General features: G+C 37.4%; 1 protein-coding gene and 2 long non-coding RNA genes across 3 annotated transcripts; 2 read left to right on the forward strand and 1 right to left on the reverse strand.

Moving 5' to 3' along the window:
* The first annotated feature begins 7,259 nt into the window (after positions 1 to 7,259).
* Positions 7,260 to 14,440, forward strand: LOC132051766 (nuclear-pore anchor). Its single transcript, XM_059442967.1, has 3 exons — positions 7,260 to 7,395; positions 7,500 to 7,832; positions 8,609 to 14,440. Exons 2-3 carry the CDS (start codon positions 7,527 to 7,529, stop codon positions 14,438 to 14,440), a joined length of 6,138 nt encoding a protein of 2,045 aa, XP_059298950.1. The 5' UTR covers positions 7,260 to 7,395; positions 7,500 to 7,526.
* Positions 14,046 to 17,013, reverse strand: LOC132051768 (uncharacterized). The gene is made up of 2 exons (XR_009413879.1): positions 16,907 to 17,013; positions 14,046 to 14,463 (listed from the first exon to the last, which is right to left on the reverse strand). It is a non-coding gene; the product is annotated as an uncharacterized LOC132051768 (long non-coding RNA).
* LOC132051767 (uncharacterized) lies at positions 16,848 to 17,581 on the forward strand. Its single transcript, XR_009413878.1, has 2 exons — positions 16,848 to 17,013; positions 17,116 to 17,581. It is a non-coding gene; the product is annotated as an uncharacterized LOC132051767 (long non-coding RNA).
* Positions 17,582 to 18,061: the final 480 nt, after the last annotated feature.

Below are 18,061 nucleotides of genomic sequence, written 5' to 3' on the forward strand. Positions count from 1 at the left end.
TTTGAAATTCATTATAAAAAGAGAATTGATAATAGTCTCCCTGATTTTCTCACGAGAGAATATTTAAGTTCATAACTGTCATTTTCTCATTTGCAGGATGAGGCCCACATTGACACCTCCCTCTAATAGAGGAAGAGGAAGAGGACAAAAAGGAACGGGCAGAGGCACTGTTCTTGCCCAAATGGGTAACAAAAGGCTAATAGCCGACAATATTGCAGAAACTTCGGTAATACCCGAAAAAGCAAATCACTTATCTTGAATATCTTGCTTTTATAGAAGCACGAAAAAGGGGATAATATGCCCCCATCATATTCCAGTGCCCTCGTAATTGATGATAATGAGGACATTGATTCATATGAAGAAAACACTCAACGAGAGTTAATAATTCTCCTTGAGAATGATGATCTACAATAGAAGGATGAACCTTGGCAAATAATGCAAAGGTATTTTGATACAGCGTCATACGCTACTCCGACTTATAAATATCGGATGAACTATGAGATGATCCTATCATATACAGGGTCAGCCGAATTTCAACATTTTTATCCTGCTAATAGCAAAAAAATGTATAATTTTTCAAAAATTATCATAAAAAAGGTATTCTCTCCAAATGAATGGGGAATAAGTCCATTAAAGGACAGGGATTATATCCACCCAAAACAAAAGGTCCCAGTTAAATTTAATTATTGGGATTATGTTGACAGCTTTAATAAAGCATTGCTATATGAGAATCCTAATAGGAAACACTCATGGTTCATAAAAATTTGTGCCAATGTTTATAAACAGGGCGTACCAAATTGGTTTTATCAATGGTGGATCCATTATGGACCAACCATAAAATCATTACCAGAACCCTTCAAAAGTTTATATACTGAATGGGTTGATGTATCTCCAAAAATAATAGATTTGGAAAATAATATTACTTTCTCTGAAGAAATTTCTAATATGTATTTCCTCATTGAATTCTCTATTCCATGGATTATGAAATGGACAGTTGAAGTGGGTTATACCCCTCAAAATATACCTTGCTTGAACAGGATTTTTTATACAAAATTGTGAAAAAAATTATTACAAAAATCAAAGGAAGGTACTATCCCAGGACAAGATTTAATCAATCAGATTAAAAATACTATTGCACAATACAAGGACTCCTTTAGCTCAAGACAAAAGGAAGTACCCAGTGATTTTGAGCAAATTGCTCAAAAAATACAACTCGAAGAAAGGATTTTTCTTACCACTGACTCATAGCCCATTGCATGGAGGAATTTAAATCTAATTTAATGCAAGATCTTAATATGGAAGCTATCTCGGACACATCAATGGCGTCGTCGGTCGTACAGAATTCACCAATATTATCAACAACAATACCAACAACCATAATGAAGAAGAAGAAGAAGAAGACTATAATAATCAAGTCTTAGTAGGAGAATCTCAAAGTCATTCAAATAATACCGAGGACTACGCACAATTCGCTATATTCAAAGACTAACCCAAGATTTCTTGGCCAAGTGGAAGAATCTTCAAAACTACATAGTTAAAATTTGTTCAAGAAAAGACAAGGGCAAGTCACAGATGAAGTGATTAGTGGGACCCGCCACTAGGCGGCTACTTTTATAAAGTAGGAATCTACTTTTATAAAGCAGCTTTAATAATTAAAGTTGTAGTTATTATGTTTTGCTTTTACTTTCGGCTACTTTTTAAAAAAGTTAAAAAATTTTTACTTTTTACTTTTTATCATGCACGGCCATCATATTGTCGGTCAACTACTTTTTCATTTTGTTGTTTTGATCCGTTATATAAGGATCATTTTTCTTAGATAAGAGGCAAGTCTTGACACCCACAAGCATAAGCTCTCTACTACTCCCTCTTGTAAAAAATTCCTATAAATAAAAGTCTGTCCATATAAATTCCCTCTCTACTGAGCACAACCCTCATCTATAAGGTATAATTTTTATTTTTTTTATTTTTATTTTCTTTATTATTGTCACGACCCAAATCATGGATCATGCGGGCACCCACACTAACCTTCCCTGGTGGGCGAACCCTTCAGATAACTACCTTAATTTGATACAACATGCGGAATAAATGCTATTATTATAAGAAATTCCCAAAATGCGGTCTAGACTCATACAAGAGCTTCTAAGAAGTTTACAATTTGAATAGATAACGGACTCAACCGGATACGACTTAATGTTGAAGGATAGAGAACAACAAAAATCTAAGGAGAGACTCGGGGTTGCAATATCTCAAATAGCTCACCCAACGCCTTTGACGAATGCCTCGAAACGGTCGTGAGACTCCGAACATCGCTCGAAAATAACTCTACACTCCGGTTTTTATAAGGAGTGTAGCAAGATAGTATGAGCACAACACTAGGCTCGTAGGTATCATAGGCCGACAATGGTTAGTTCACGCATATAAACAAGAAGCAACTAACAAGTAAGTTGTAGATAAGTAATCAAACACGGTCACACATCTAGCATATGAGAAAGTCTTGCATTAACGATAGTCACGGGGATCTCAATATCTCGGATTATAAGCCTAGGGAGAATTCTATAAACCTAGATTCCATCCGGCCTTTAAAATAAATACTCACAAACAACAGAGAGAGATAATTCACAAATCAAGAATCAATCGAGAATGTGACATGCAATGACATGAATGACCATTCAAATGGAGTGCTATGCAATGCAATGTCGTGCTATGTAAATGTTATGCAATGCGGAGTCACCTCTCACACTCCACTCCCGTACACACATGCTATGGCAATGCCTCATAGTCATGACCCATGGGGGACCCGCGAAGTCCATGTACCACTCGCTCGAATATAACCTCGGATCACGAGCACACTCTCACGATCCCGGCAAAGACCTCGGGCATCGGACACTCCATCGTTCCCGGCAAGAAACCTCGGGCAACAAACACTCATAATCTCTCTTCGGAGTCTCCCGATCTCCGGCAAAACCTCGGAGTCTCTCGTCACTCTCTCTCTCAAAAACCTCGAGTCTCTCATCACTCTCTAAGACTGCCATAACAACATAAGAGTAATATGAAAGCATGTATCATGAAATCTCAACTATATCACCAATATGCAATAAACAAGTACAAGTCATAAAAACCAATCATCAATATTACCCTTCCCTTTCATAAGGTGACGGGAGCTAGTATGTGATAAAGATACAACTAGGTGATAATTACATCACATAGCACATAGAATATGGGATGCATGCCTCGCATGGAATCAACCTCAATAATCACCGCAATCATAGGTTCCATAGATTCATACTAGGGATTGCAATTCAATATTCAATTCTCAGTAATAACCTTCCTCTTCCATATGACCGATTGGGATAACAAGAGAGAGAGAATTATATCAAATACATGAAATCACAATACAATGACACTCACATAACAATATCGTAATAATGGCGACGAGCCACACAAAAGATTACAATAATGGCGACAAGTCCACATAACAATAAAGAAATCACAATAATGGCGACAAGCCCACATATATCATTAATACCAACCTAGATGGAATTTACCTCCACGGGATGTGTAGCCCCCGAAGGCCTATCATGCTTTCCCCGTCAATCACTAACTATTTACATACGTTTATGCTAACCGGAGTCTAGACATAAAGTAAACCGTAACCTACCTCAATGCCGAACAGGTGTCACGAACTTTCACGCCAAAGCTTTTTCCTTCTGAAGTGCTTCCGATCGGACAAGGTCTATAGCGCTTATTCGTCACACAATATGTGTACGCTACCCAATAATACTTCAACCTATATTAAGACGCCAACAACTATGGTTAAGCTACGGGGAGATTCAAACGTATTCTAACGTTAGTAACTCCTTTCTAGATGTTTAGGCGATGTTTTCTCTTGTATCTAAACCAACCACATACTAACAATACAACATCAATAATTATGTGTTCAATACCAATCCGGACAGCCCACACAATATTCTAAACAACCCACATTCATAACATGCAATAACGATTCACATACGGTTTCGACATTCTCAAGTTACTTATATTAGTTTGTAGCCTTAACGTTTTCATGTAACAACTTATAACAGCCCATCCAACATACAATATGATGTATACTCTTAACTTATAATTATTCTTTCCAACTTAATGAAAACACAAGTCCAAAACAGTCCACTACCACAACATGTCCAAAACAGTCCCTACCCGACAACATAATAATGTTCGGAATTCTTGCAAACGTTTACAAACATACTAAGCCAACCACATGCGATTTTTATACATCATTTCATGTCTTCTTTTCATATAATTTCAGTAAGTTATGACCAGCTATCCACACGACAAGTACAACATCAATTCATACGCAACTACGCTATATCGTCATTTTTATAATCCTTATAACAACTCACAAATGACTTTAGTTTCAACTCCAACCATTAAACACCTTCATTTCCATCATAAAATTCATGATAATAACAATCAAAATATCAAGTAAAAACAGTTCACTAACTTCTTCACAAAACAGTCCACACACGGCTACACCATGCTTCAACATCTCTCACATAAAATCATAGATTCAACCATTTTCATACTAACATAACTTCACCTTTAACCTTCCAATTCTTTTCATTCTTTTTACCATGAGATCTATGATAGTAACAACCATATTTATTAAAGAAAATCAGTCCATTAATTCCACCAAAACGGTCCCTACGGCCAACTAACATTCCAACGCCAACTTTCATGATTTTATGCATGCGATTCATGTTCGTCAAGTTACAACCATACTTCAACATCAACACATATAACCCCATAACTACTATCATGTTCCAACATCAATACACCTTATTTCATGCATACAACTTATATTCACACATCTACATCACCCTTAATACTTGAAAAGAAAGTTAGATCTTACCTTGACAACTTGACTTCTCTACTTGGCTAGAGTTGGTGACTTGAGATGGAAATGGTTCTTGTTGCTCCAAAGACTATCTTCACGTTTTAGGGACCTTCTAAAGGGTTGAAACACCTTGGAAAATAATTTTTGGATCAAGACTCAAAGGGCTAAAAAATCAGCCCCTTGGCCGAATGCTCTCTCTTTCCCTCTCTAGGTTTTCTTTCTTTGTGTTGTGTAGTTGAAATGAATTGTGATGGCTGATTTCTTGGTCATTATTTGGTTCAACTTTGATGCCTACAAGTTGGTCACATGCTCCACTTATGGCATGATTCATTCCATTAACTTTACACTTTAAATTTTCTAATTTGTTTTCTACAACTTTTGGCCAACCTCACCTTCTTGTTTCTCCTTTCTTCTTTCTTTTCAATTGTTTACAAGACAATTGTATGTGTGTGAATGATTCATACACCACCCTTTGTCCATTGTAATTATGCCAAGATGAATGAGCAATATTTAATGTGAAATGATCCCTCCACCATGTTATGTCCTCCTAAAACAATGTATACTTTCATAAAGTAGTAGATGCTTAAATATTCAAATGCATGCCTCACATGGATGCCTTATTTTTAGTCACTTGGCTGAATTCCATACTCCTTTCTTTCAATTTGGTTGTCCACAATATAATGTAAGTGTAGTGGATGAATCACATTTAAATGTATATTTGTATGTCTCCCATAGTAGTCTTATTTAAGATGACTTTGAGTCATCTTTTGGACATGTCATGTTAATGTTCATATTGGCTCATTGTTGCCACTAATTTTAACTTAACACCACAATTAAGTAGTTCCTAATTTCCATTAATGCTTCTATACCAAACAAAATTTGTAGATAAATTGTGACTTCAAACGAAATCGGAAGTTAAAGTCTCTACTTTGTATCTTGAGATAGTCTTAATACTCACCGACTTGAATCATCCATATCTCCTTACCCCGATATCATTTTGATTTTGTTTGTTGCGTTGCAAACTAGACTCGATGAACTTAATTTTAGGCTTTTGAAACACCTTAAAACTCCTCATATACTAGGAGATATGCCTCCTACAATATAGGCTAAAATCGGGTCCGAGATTTTTCTGAAATTGTTCCGATTCATTTCGTTTAACTTCTAATCCTCTTCCAACCTCATGTAACCTCTTATACATACATATACACAGTCATTTACATCCATAACAATTCATATACATGTCTCGAAGGGTCCGTAGAATCACAATAACCATAAGTAGAACTCACAAAGCTTCGACGAAACTCCAATCGAAAAAGTATATTCCTATCTTTTGTCCATCTTCTATATCATTACTAATAATCTCAAATACTTTAAAAGGTCACTCACATTACCTCATATACATACTCATAACGCGATTTCAAATCCTTTAGGTTACCGGTCACCTCGAGATACTTAAGACAACCATATTTATAACGATATTCTTACTAACTCGATTAACTTTCCTTGAACCTTCTTAACTCATTCTTTCTTGTTTTAATACAAGTAGCAAGGATTATTATGGAGTGTGACATTCTCCCCTCCTTTAGAACATTCGTCCCCGCATGTCAAATGAGGACTAAAACTCGTCAATTAAATAACCGAATCACCCGTTATCGCAGACTATAGACAGCAAGATTTGACCACGAAAAGGGTGTTTTTAGGAATATTATGCCTAAAAGTGCTAAACGACCAAATGGGTCGTTACAATTATATTTCAGTTCATGTTTAGTCTTATAGGCCAAATACTCCGTTGAATTACGTCACACTAGACTACTAAGATCATGGTAATAATGCTTTAATGTATCATGATCATGCTAAAACATGATATTCAAGGTTAGATATTCAAGGTTAGGTAGAGGCTGATCCAGGCGGACTGTTTATAACCAGGCGGTGGTCCTGTTGTTGGCCCGCTTAGACGAGGATGGCGTTTTTTGGACTTGTTCTGGTTGGAATAACCCCACGCCAGGGTCAGTAACCTAGTAAAACTGTCGTTACCTAGATGGCATCATGTGGCGGCACGATCCTGGTGATTTATGGTATCAGAGCCATGGTGTTTTCAGTAGTAATAGGTGATGTAATTCAACGATTTTATAATATAAATTTTATAAATCGAAAAAGAACTGTTAAAAACAGTAAAAAAGAGGAATATGATACTCCTCAAGAACTGGATAATTTTTACGATTTGTTTCGTTTGATGCCAGTAATACTATTATCGTTATAACTTATAATAAAGGTGTATTGTAAAATAAAATAAAAATTTAAAGTTAATTAATATAAAAAATATTTTTGTTAAACGGATCAAGAAAATGAAAAACGCACATAACATAGAACTTGAGATACGAGTAGTAAATAAATAACAAAGCAAGGGTTAAGACCGAGTGATATAAAAACACACGAAGAAGAAGAAGAAGAACCATCGTCGTTTCAGATTTGCCCTAGTCCGCACTGATTTCCCATTTCTGGTAAGTTTTTCTTCACAAATTAGGGTTTCAAATTGCAAAAAAACCAATTTTGATATCCGTTTAAAAAAAAATTAGGGCATTAACATAATATTTCATTATGACAGATTGATTGATGAGAAAGTAAGTTTAGGATGCCGTTATTTATATCGGACGAGGAATACTCACGGTGTTCAAACGACGTCGTTTTAGTAGCGGAAAAAGCGGATGAGTTTATACGCGATTTGTACAATCAATTGGAGACTGTGAAAGCACAAGCTGATGCTTCATCTATTACTGCTGAACAAACTTGTTCTGTGCTTGAACACAAGTACGTTTCGCTTTCTTCCGAGTACTCTGCGCTTCAATTGCAGTACTCTGAACTTAAGGGTTCCTTTGATGGACGTGTCGATGAACTCTCGAGAGTACAAGCTGAGAAACAGCAAGCTTACCTCCAATCTGTAAGTATATTTTTCTAATTCACTTTATTTGGAATTTTTCAAGTTGGAGTTCTGTTTGGTTATAGTCTTTGCAAATAATATTTGGTTGTTTGTGAATGCATCCAAAGTGAAAAAACTGAAAGAAAAATAGTGAAAACAGTGTTTTTGGTGTTTTCCAAATTGTAAATACATTGTATTTGGAATTTCATGGCCAAGCGCTGATTTTCAAATAAAGTGAAAAAAAAAATTCCGGGAAAAAGCGAATAATTCTCATGGCCAAACGGGTGGGCGTTTGGACACAAAAAAAAAAGTGAAATTTGGAAAAAAAGTTGAAAAATGGTATTTGGAAATTGGAGTTGTGTTTGGACATGAATACAACTTGAAAAAATGTTGTTTCGTGAGAGTGATTTGGAGTGAAAAAAGGAATTTGGAGTTTTTTCAACTTCAAGTTGAAAATTGAATTCCGGAAAATTGTAACAATTATGTCCAAGCATGATTCCAGAATAAAATTCCAGCAAATTATCCATGGTCAAATGGGCCCTAAAAGTATCAATAAACACTATCCTTGTATCCTAGTATCTATATACCCTGTATAATTATCATAGGGCCCACTTTATAGCCAACCAAATACTATAAATTATTCCGGAAAATGATTTATAGGGGTAAAAGATTTTAATGAAAGCATTTTCCAAGAAAATTAATTAATTTTTCTTTACTGAAAGCATCCGAAGTTCTGTCTTTTGTTGTTGGATAGTTATTTTCTGTTGTATCTGATTGTTTTTGGAACATGAAAACAGATTGGAAAGGATGGAGATGTGGACCGGTTATCAACAGAGGCTTCAGAGCTCCGGAAAACCAAGAGACAGTTGATGGAATTGGTGGAGCAGAAAGACTTGGAGATCAGTGAGAAAAATTCCAGTATCAAAAGCTATCTTGATAAGATAGTTCACTTGACTGATATTGCTGCAGATAGGGAAGCACGGGTCTGTGACTTGGAGACTGAAGTATCACGCTGTCAGGCTTCTTGTTCGCGGCTTTTGCAGGAGAAGGAGCTTGTTGAGAGGCATAATGCATGGCTTAATGATGAGTTAACGGCGAAGGTCAATGGTCTCATGGAGCTGCGTAAAGCTCATTCTGAGCTTGAGGCTGATATGTCTGCCAAACTAGCTGATGCCGAGAGAAGATTTAATGAATGTGATAGGTCTTTGAAGAGAAAAGAGGAACAAGTGAGAGAACTGGAGTTAAAGTTCACTTCTCTAGAGCAAGATTTATTATCTTCCAAGGATGTAGCAGCTGTGAAAGAGGAGCAAATGTCTGGTGAGATTGCAACGTTAAACAAGCTTGTGGAATTGTACAAGGAGAGCTCCGAGGAATGGTCTAAAAAGGCAGGAGAACTTGAAGGAGTAATTAAAGCTTTGGAGAGTCATGGAAACCAAATAGAGAATGACTATAAAGAGAGGCTCGAGAAAGAAGTATCTGCAAAGAAAGAACTAGAGGAGGAGGTTGCATGTTTGAAAGATAAGCTTGCGAAAAGCGAAGCGGAATTAAAAAAGGGAGAAGATACATTAAAACTTCTTCCTTTGAGTTATTTTACGAGTGAATCATTGCCAAACTCAGTTGAAGCTGGTGACATGGTTGAGGATGATCGCATGGTTGTACCTAATCTGCCTATTGGTGTTTCAGGAACCGCATTAGCAGCTTCACTTCTTCGGGAGGGTTGGAGTCTGGCCAAGATGTACACCAAGTATCAGGAAGCTGTTGATGCACTACGACATGAACAATTGGGAAGAAAACAAGCTCAAGATGTATTGGAGCGAGTACTCTATGAAATAGAGGAGAAAGCTGGAGTTATCTTGGATGAGCGAGCTGAACATGAAAGGCTGGAAGATGCTTACACTTTGCTAAATGAAAAACTGCAGCATTCTCTCTCTCAACAAGCTGATTTAGAGAGAAACATTCTGGAATTAAGGGCTGATATGAGAAGGCGTGACCGTGATTATGCAGTTGCTCAGGCGGAGATAGTTGACCTCCAAGAACAGGTGACGGTGCTTTTAAAGGAATGTCGTGATATACAATTCCGTGGTGGATCGGTGGGACCTAAAAGTGACGATTCCGTGGTATCAAGTTCTTTAATTATGTTTGGTGCTGAATCTAATGCTGATGATGTTGGACGGCTGTTGAGCTACAAGGACATAAATGGTCTGGTTGAACAAAATGTCCAGCTAAGAGGCCTAGTTCGCAGATTTACTGACCAGATTGAGAACAGAGAGTCAGAGCTGAAGGAAAAGTATGAGAAGGAGCTTCAGAAGCATATTGATGAATCTAAATCCCAGGTAAATGCAGTACTGGAAAGAGCTGATGAGCAGGGAAAGATGATTGAATCACTCCATACATCTGTGGCAATGTACAGAAAACTTTGTGAAGAGCATACAGTTGTTTCTCCTGATACTCAATCTCAAAAGTTAGCAGAGGTTGAAAGGCAGGAAGTGATGCTTATACCTGATTCTTCACATGAAGTTTTAGGGAGAGCACAAGAACGGGCTTTTGAGCGTGTAAAATGTCTTGAAGAAGAATCGTCAAGATTACGGAGCGAGCTAATCTCTCTTCGCTCGGAGCGTGAGAAGTCAGCTCTGGAAGCACAGTTTGCCCGAGATAAACTTGACAGATATATGAAAGATTTTGAGCTCCTCAGAGAGGAGCATAATGCTGTCATCACGAGAAATGTTGAGTTCTCACAGTTGATAGTTGACTACCAGAAGAAGCTGCGAGAAAGTTATGAGTCATCGAATGCTGCTGAAGAGCTTTCTCAAAAGCTAAAAATGGAGGTGTCTATTCTAAAGAGTGAAAAGGAATTGCTGATAAATGCTGAAAAGAGAGCTTCTGATGAAGTAAGTAATTTGTCACAGAGGGTGCATGGTTTGCAGGCCCATTTAGATACACTGCAGAGTACTGAGAACGTCCGCGATGAGGCAAGAGCTGCTGAGAGGAAAAAGCAAGAAGAGTATATTAAACACATTGAGAAAGAGTGGGCTGAAGCTAAGAAACAATTGCAAGAAGAGCGTGATAATGTTGGGAACCTTAGGCGTGAGCGAGATAGTGCTCTGAACAATGCATTGAGGCAAATCGAAGAAATGAGAAAGGAACTGACCAGCACATCGCATTCTGTGGCTGCTGCTGAATCTAGAGCTGTTGTTGCTGAGGGACGATCTGCTGATTTAGAGGAAAAATTAAAAGCTTCACAAAGCAAGGTTTCTGAAAGAGCTGATGAAGGTGGTCCTTCCTCTTCTACTGAGCTTTCTGACAACGTGCACTCTGCTGAAGAAGTTAAAAGACTCAGAGAAGAGGTGGAGATTAACAAAAATCACATGCTGCAATATAAAAGCATAGCTCAGGCTAATGAAGAAGCGTTGAAGCAGATGGAATTGGCGTATGAGAACCTCAAAGTAGAAGCTGATAGAGTGAAAAAATCAATGGAAGAGGAAGCTTTATCCCTTAGGAAACATGTTAATGAGCTTGAGAGTGAATGTAATTTGAAGTCCATTGAAGCAGCTTCTGCAACTGCAGGAAAAGAAGAAGCTGTCATTGCTACTTTAGCCGAAATATCCAGTCTGAAAGAAGATAGCTCTGCTAAGATGTCACAAATTTCTAATTTGGAGGCTCAAATTACTGCTTTGAAAGATGATTTGGACAAAGAGCATCAACGATGGCGTGCTGCTCAAGATAATTATGAGAGACAGGTAATCCTGCAGTCAGAAACTATTCAAGAACTGACTAGAACGTCTCAAGCTTTGGCTGCCTTACAAGAAGAATCATCTGAGCTCCGGAAATTGTCAGATATTCTAAAAACCGAAAATAATGCATTGAAGGCCAAATGGGAGGCAGAATTGTCGGCGTTAGAAGTGTCAAAAATTGAAGCAGAAAAGAAATATGCTGAGGCTAATGAACAGAACAAAATATTACTTGACCGGCTTGAGGGTTTGCACATTAAACTGGCTGAGAAGGACCGTGTATCTGCAGGTGTATCTTCTGGAAGCACAATGGCCGAGAGTGATGATGGGTTGATGAACGTTGTGAATTATCTAAGACGGTCTAAGGAAATTGCAGAAACAGAAATTTCTTTGCTGAGACAGGAAAGACTTAGGTTGCAATCACAGCTCGAGAACGCTCTGAGGAGAGCAGAGGTAGCAGAAGCATCACTTAGTTCTGAGCGAGAGAATTCGAGAGCTCAGGTTTTAAGTGAAGAGGAATTTAAATCACTGCAGCTTAAGGTTAGAGAACTGAACTTACTTCGTGAAAGTAACTTGCAATTGAGAGAGGAGAGCAAATACAATGTTGACGAATGCCAAAAACTTCGCCAAGCTGCCCAGAAGATGAAAACTGAAGTAGAAGATCTGCAGAAACTTCTCAATGAAAGACAAGCTGACGTGGAAGCTTGTAGGAAAGAAATTGAAATGCAGAAGCTGGATAAGGAGCAGCTTGAGAGGAGGGTTAGTGAGTTGGTTGAGAGGTATAAAAGTTTTGACCTAGAAGAATATGCAAGACTGAAAGAATCTGCTTCACAGATGCAGGTGAATCTGAGAGAAAAGGATGCAGAATTGGAGAAAATTAAGAAAGCGTTATCTGAGCAGCAGAATCTGGTATCTAGCTTAGATCAAGACCTCACAAAGAGCAGAACAGAATTGAGTCAGAGAGAATCTAGAATCAACGAGATTCTGCAATCTGAGGCCTCGGCGAGATCCGAAGTTGATAAACAGAGAAGGTTGAATGCTCAATTAAAGAAGAGGGCAGACAACTTATTAAAGGAAAAGGATAGGGCAGACAACTTGTCAAAGGAAAAGGACGATTTGGCTAGAGAGAATCAAGCTCTGTCCAAACAGTTGGAAGATGCTAAACAAGGGAAAAGAACTGCTGATGCTGCAGATGAACAAGCCTTGAAAGACAAAGAAAAAGAGAAAAACACCAGAATCCAGGGGCTTGAGAAGGTCATAGCCCAAGAGAGATCAAAGCGTTCGAAGATTCAAAAGACAATAAGCGATTCCTATGGAACTGTGACTCAGCAACGGTCCAAGCTATTAGAGGAACTGGACAAGCACAAGCAGGCTCTGAAGATGCTTACCGACGAAGTTGAGAAGATAAGGCAAACCAAAGGCAGTCAAACAGAGGGCACGTCAGTGGATCAACTTCTTTCTGGGACTCACTTAGAGGATTTTACTGCTGCATATCTTCAGGCTGTAGATGAGTTTGAACGGGTTGCACGTAATGCGCTCAGGGCTTCTGGTGCTGGTGACACTTCTGCTCCAGATGCTTCTGTTTCTGGCTCTGTCGTTCCCGGTCCAGCAGCTACGCCTCCGCCACCAGCTAGCTTGTTGACTTCCACTCCTGCAGTAGGAAAAGCAGAAGAAGAAAGGAGACTTGTTTTATCAAAGATAACATCTGAAACTCGTAAAACAGGAAGGAAGTTGGTTCGACCTCGCATCACAAAGCCAGAAGAACCTTTAGCTGATGTAGAGATGCAAGATACGGATGAATCCAGCCACAGTAGGAAGCATGTGACACCTCAAAATGCAGAGAATCTAGATAATGCCACATTACCAACTCAGCCACCAATTCGCAAGCGCCCATCTGCAGCATCTACCTCAGACTTACAAGAAGAAACTCCTGCCACGGGTGAAACCTGCTTAGATGTGGCTCAACCCGTGCTTAAGAAGTCCAAACATCTTGAGGCACCTCAAGAAGGCAGTGAAGACAAATCTGCTGGTAATGTAGAAATTTCAGAATCTCTGCCTACCACGGAGGAACATGATGCTGGAGATGAAACCCAAGGTTTGAAAGAGGAAGCCAGTGATATTGAGAAGGACGAGACGACACTTTCTGGAGAGCAGGTTGAAGAGCCACCAGTTGTTGCAACAAATCAGGCTGAGTCACAGGTTGATAGAACAGATGTTGCAGATGATACTTTTGTGAGGCCTAATGAAGTGTCTACCCCAGATAATGAATCAACATTTCAGGTGCAACAAGAGAGAGAGCAGCTATCGATGGATGAAAGGGAAGAGGGAGAGCTAATTGCTGATCCTGAAGACATCGGAGATCTTGATGGAGGTAGCAATTTATCAATGGGAAGCCCAGAAAATTTGGAACCTCAGACTGATAACTTGGCTGTTACTGATGAAGATTCCTTGCTTGCTCCAACAGACACCGGGGAGATAGAATCTTCCCAGCTTCCAGATGATGATAAGAATGATGAAGTTGATGCGACAGAAGAGCTAGCTGAAAGTTCTGATAAGTTGAATGATGGTGGTGACCAGGTTGCTGCAGAAAGTGATCAGGCGGTGGATACTGTTGTTACTGGTGAGAAACCATCAAGCAGTCCAGTTCATAGTAGCAATTCAAAAGAAGGGGGTCCGGTTGACAGTGCTGCTTCTGAAACAGAAGAAGGGAAACAGGTTTCACCTGTCAATAGGAGCTCAAGAACCATAAATTTGAATGAGAGGGCTAGAGAAAGGGCTTCCATTAGGCAGGCTGCTATGCTTTCCTCTACGCCGACAAGAGGCCGTGGGCGAGTTCTTCGGGGTCGCGGTGGGCGCAGTGGTCGCGGTGGTCGCGGTCCGATCTCTGGTCCACAGGGTTAATCATTTTGCACTATCCTCTGCATCTGTAAGTTGTGAAATATCTAATCGACATTTTATAGATTAATTTCATGCCATCTCACTTGTTAAAAAAACAATTTCGTGCAACACAGGTTGTGCTTTTATCAGAAAGAACTATAAAGTGCATGCTTTAAATTCTAATGGATTTCTTAAACGTTATTGTGTGAGCTCTATGGAAATTTTTTGTCTTGGCTATGTTATATTCTACCTTCCCTGTATCCTTCTGCCAAAATATGAATATGTGTGAGACCATTATTCCAGACCAATCCAAATTTTACAGTTATTGAATTTCTCACGTAGTTGAAAAGAGGAAAGTGATTAGAGGAGATGAGCTGGTACTATTCCCAATTTATTGAATTAAGGTGGTGAGCAATGAAGACTAGGAATAACCTTTTTCGTCTTCTTTGGAATTCTGCTGATAATTTTATTTATTGAGCTCTTGTAAAAGTTTAGAGCTACTTAACTCTGCCCCTACACAACAAGTACTGTCATGAATGCATTATGATAATTCCTTCTTCCTAGATCTGGCAATTCTAGTCCGTAATTTGGTGACCTGGGAGCCTGCTCAAGATTCAGCAGGTTGGGTAACTAAAGAGATGGATAGTAACCGTACTCTTTTGGCATTATGTCCACAATTTCATTGCATAGATCCAAGACGGCCAACTATTAAAATAAAAAAGATCCAAAGAACCCCAAAAAAAATAAAAATAACCAAAACGCACAAAAAAATAAATTCCACACTAATTCATTTTCCCTTTCTAGTTTCTTGGGTTTCAGTTTTTTCCTTTCTCCTTTTTTCTCTCTCCGCTGAAATAGATGAGGGTTTCTATTTCCTTTCATCAACCTAGGATTCTCATGAAATTGCTTGCATGCGCAATCTGTGATCAATATACTTAGGGCCTGTTTGGAAAGACACCCAGGTAATTGGAATTGGATGTTATTGAGTGTAATTACACAGTTTGGCCTGTTTGTTTGACCAGGTAATTACACAGTTAGGTGGAAATTGGGTGTAATTGAGAGAATTGGGTGTAATTGAGAGGGTGTAATTACACTCTCCAATTCTCAAGGGGGGCTGAGAATTGGGTGTAATTACACCCTGTAATTACATGGTTACTTTTTCGTTTATTTCTTTTTTATTTTATTTTAATTTCTTTTCTTTTTGTATTTCTTTTTTATTTCTATTATTTAATCTCTTTTTTATTTTATTTTAATTTATTTCCTTTTCTAATTTATTTTTATTTATATTTTCATTTCTTATTTATTTTTTCTCTTTCAAATATATTTTTCTTTTTATATTATTTATATTTCATTTCCTTTCTTCTCATTCCCTATATACTTCTTGTGGTTCCATGTCATTGTTCGTATTTTTTTATTTTATTCATTTAGCATAACCGTGTTATTATTCTAATTTTTGAAACTACATCTCTTAATATTAGAAAGAATGAGTCATTAACAAACTTGGCATATAATGAGTGACGTTATTAAAGTACAATTTCGTTGTGAATGAGGTTATATATATACTTATATTTTTCCTTTCTTTTGAATTATAAGAGTATTTACTTATGTTACGTTGAAACTTACTTATGTAATGTTGGAATTTGACATAAGAGTATTATGTTAAATTTTTTTTCTTTTGGATTTTGAATTTAGGTTATATTTTCAATTTTAATTTATTTGTTTTAGTACCATTGACTTGTTATTTCACATTGCATGTTGTTTATTTTTCACTTAGTTGATAGAATTTCTGCCAAATATTTGAATAATGCTATGGCATTATATTTATAAATATTCCTTTTGTGTCAAACATTCAATCACATGACCTTCTCACAAAAAAAATGTGTATGCTTTTAAGTTTTATAATCAATTAAAATTAAAATATTATTAATTTGAATTTATATATCTATTATTTTTTACAATATTAGTTACAAATACATGATTATTTAATTAACATATTTTCAAGAAACAATGTGTTATTAAATAACTAATTTAATATCTTTTATAAAGGCACATATTTTTTAAATATTAAATTTTAATTTTTTATAATTAAATTTTATTTTTAAATTAAACTAACTGTGTAATTATACTTGTGCAACCAAATAGCACGCTTGTAATTACACTGTAATTACATTATGACAAACAAACAGGTCGTTGTAATTACAATACTGTGTAATTACTAGGCTGTGTAATTACTAGGGTAGTAATTACACCAATTCCAATTACCAGGTGGCTTTCCAAACAGACCCTTAATTCTTGTTGCAGCATTTGGATCAATTTAGTAATATACTTATTCTAATTTGATCAGTTATTTAGTAATTAACTTATAGAATATTTTGAGTTTAAATTGCTGATTATTCTTTTGCCCTGCTACTCTTATTTGTACAGACTTGTACCTGTGTAGCTGGTAATAAAGATTTCTGAATATTTGTGGTATCTAAACTAGTTTTGAACCCTTTTGCAATGCCTAGGTTACATTCTCATATCATTGATATTAATTCATCTTGGCGACTCTTCACTAGTGCTCGTTCTCGTCACTATATTCATCTTCCAATCTAAAGGTAGGGACAACTGAGTCTCCTCTTTACTTAAGTAAGTATCCAAACATTGCTGCCTTTGTTTGATTTTACTTTTAACTCAAAATGATCTTGCTTCCTTTACAGTGCATAGGGTAAAAGGGAGCTGACCGTTGTCGAAGGAAATCAATTATGAAGCTTTGACAAGTTTTTTTGAATTTCGTCTGTTTGGAAACTTGAACTCTCAACGACGTTCTTGCTTTTCTGGTGAAACTCAACCTTGATGATGTTGTCTCTGTTTAATGAACTGTGTGGCTGTCCTTACAATTTTTGTGGCCATCTATAGTGCCCTATGCTGTAGTGAGGGTGCTTGCACCTCTGTAATTAGTCTTTAACTACCTCTGGCTAAAGTGGATGCTTTTATGCCGTTCTTTGTTTTTACGCCATATGTGACAGCTTATGTTTTCTGTACTGTGCTATTTTCTGCTATATGACAGATTTGGCATTAATTAGCCTCAAACTAATACTAATCCTCAATCCCAAACTGGTTTACGTCGGCTCTATATATTCTCAATCCCAAGTTAGTGGATTGTATGGGTTTGCATTTTTTCAATTTTTGCATAACCTGATGTGTCAGATTAAGCCTTGTTTCTTTGTTTTATTTGCCCTCTTTTTTATTTTTTAACAAGGAATTGCTTCAATTTAGCTTTACATCAGTTTTTCCATGAACGGAATTAGTCATGGATGAGAGGCTGGTGAGATGGCTGCCCAACCTTGTGCTGATGGTTAAGGGAGTACAGTTTCCATCCATAGATTCAGTTTGTGGACACATTTTCCTCCCAGTGAGTCCAAGAGTGTGAAGTTGGTCATGGATACTGTTTGCTTTTTCGAATAAAAATGGTGTTTTTTCCCCTTAAATCTTTTCTTTTTACATAGAGGGAGAGAGAAGAGGATTAGTAGGTGGCCGGTGGGGAAAGTGAAGGTAGCCGTCCAATTGAGCTACTATAATTTCCCAATGAAAGGAGTAGTTTAGTTAGGTCAACAAAACTGTGGCCGTCCATTGAGCTACTCTAATTTCCCAATGAAAGGAGTA

This window comes from Lycium ferocissimum, chromosome 4, assembly GCF_029784015.1.
Source record: "Lycium ferocissimum isolate CSIRO_LF1 chromosome 4, AGI_CSIRO_Lferr_CH_V1, whole genome shotgun sequence".
In the NCBI taxonomy this organism is placed as follows: domain Eukaryota; kingdom Viridiplantae; phylum Streptophyta; class Magnoliopsida; order Solanales; family Solanaceae; genus Lycium; species Lycium ferocissimum.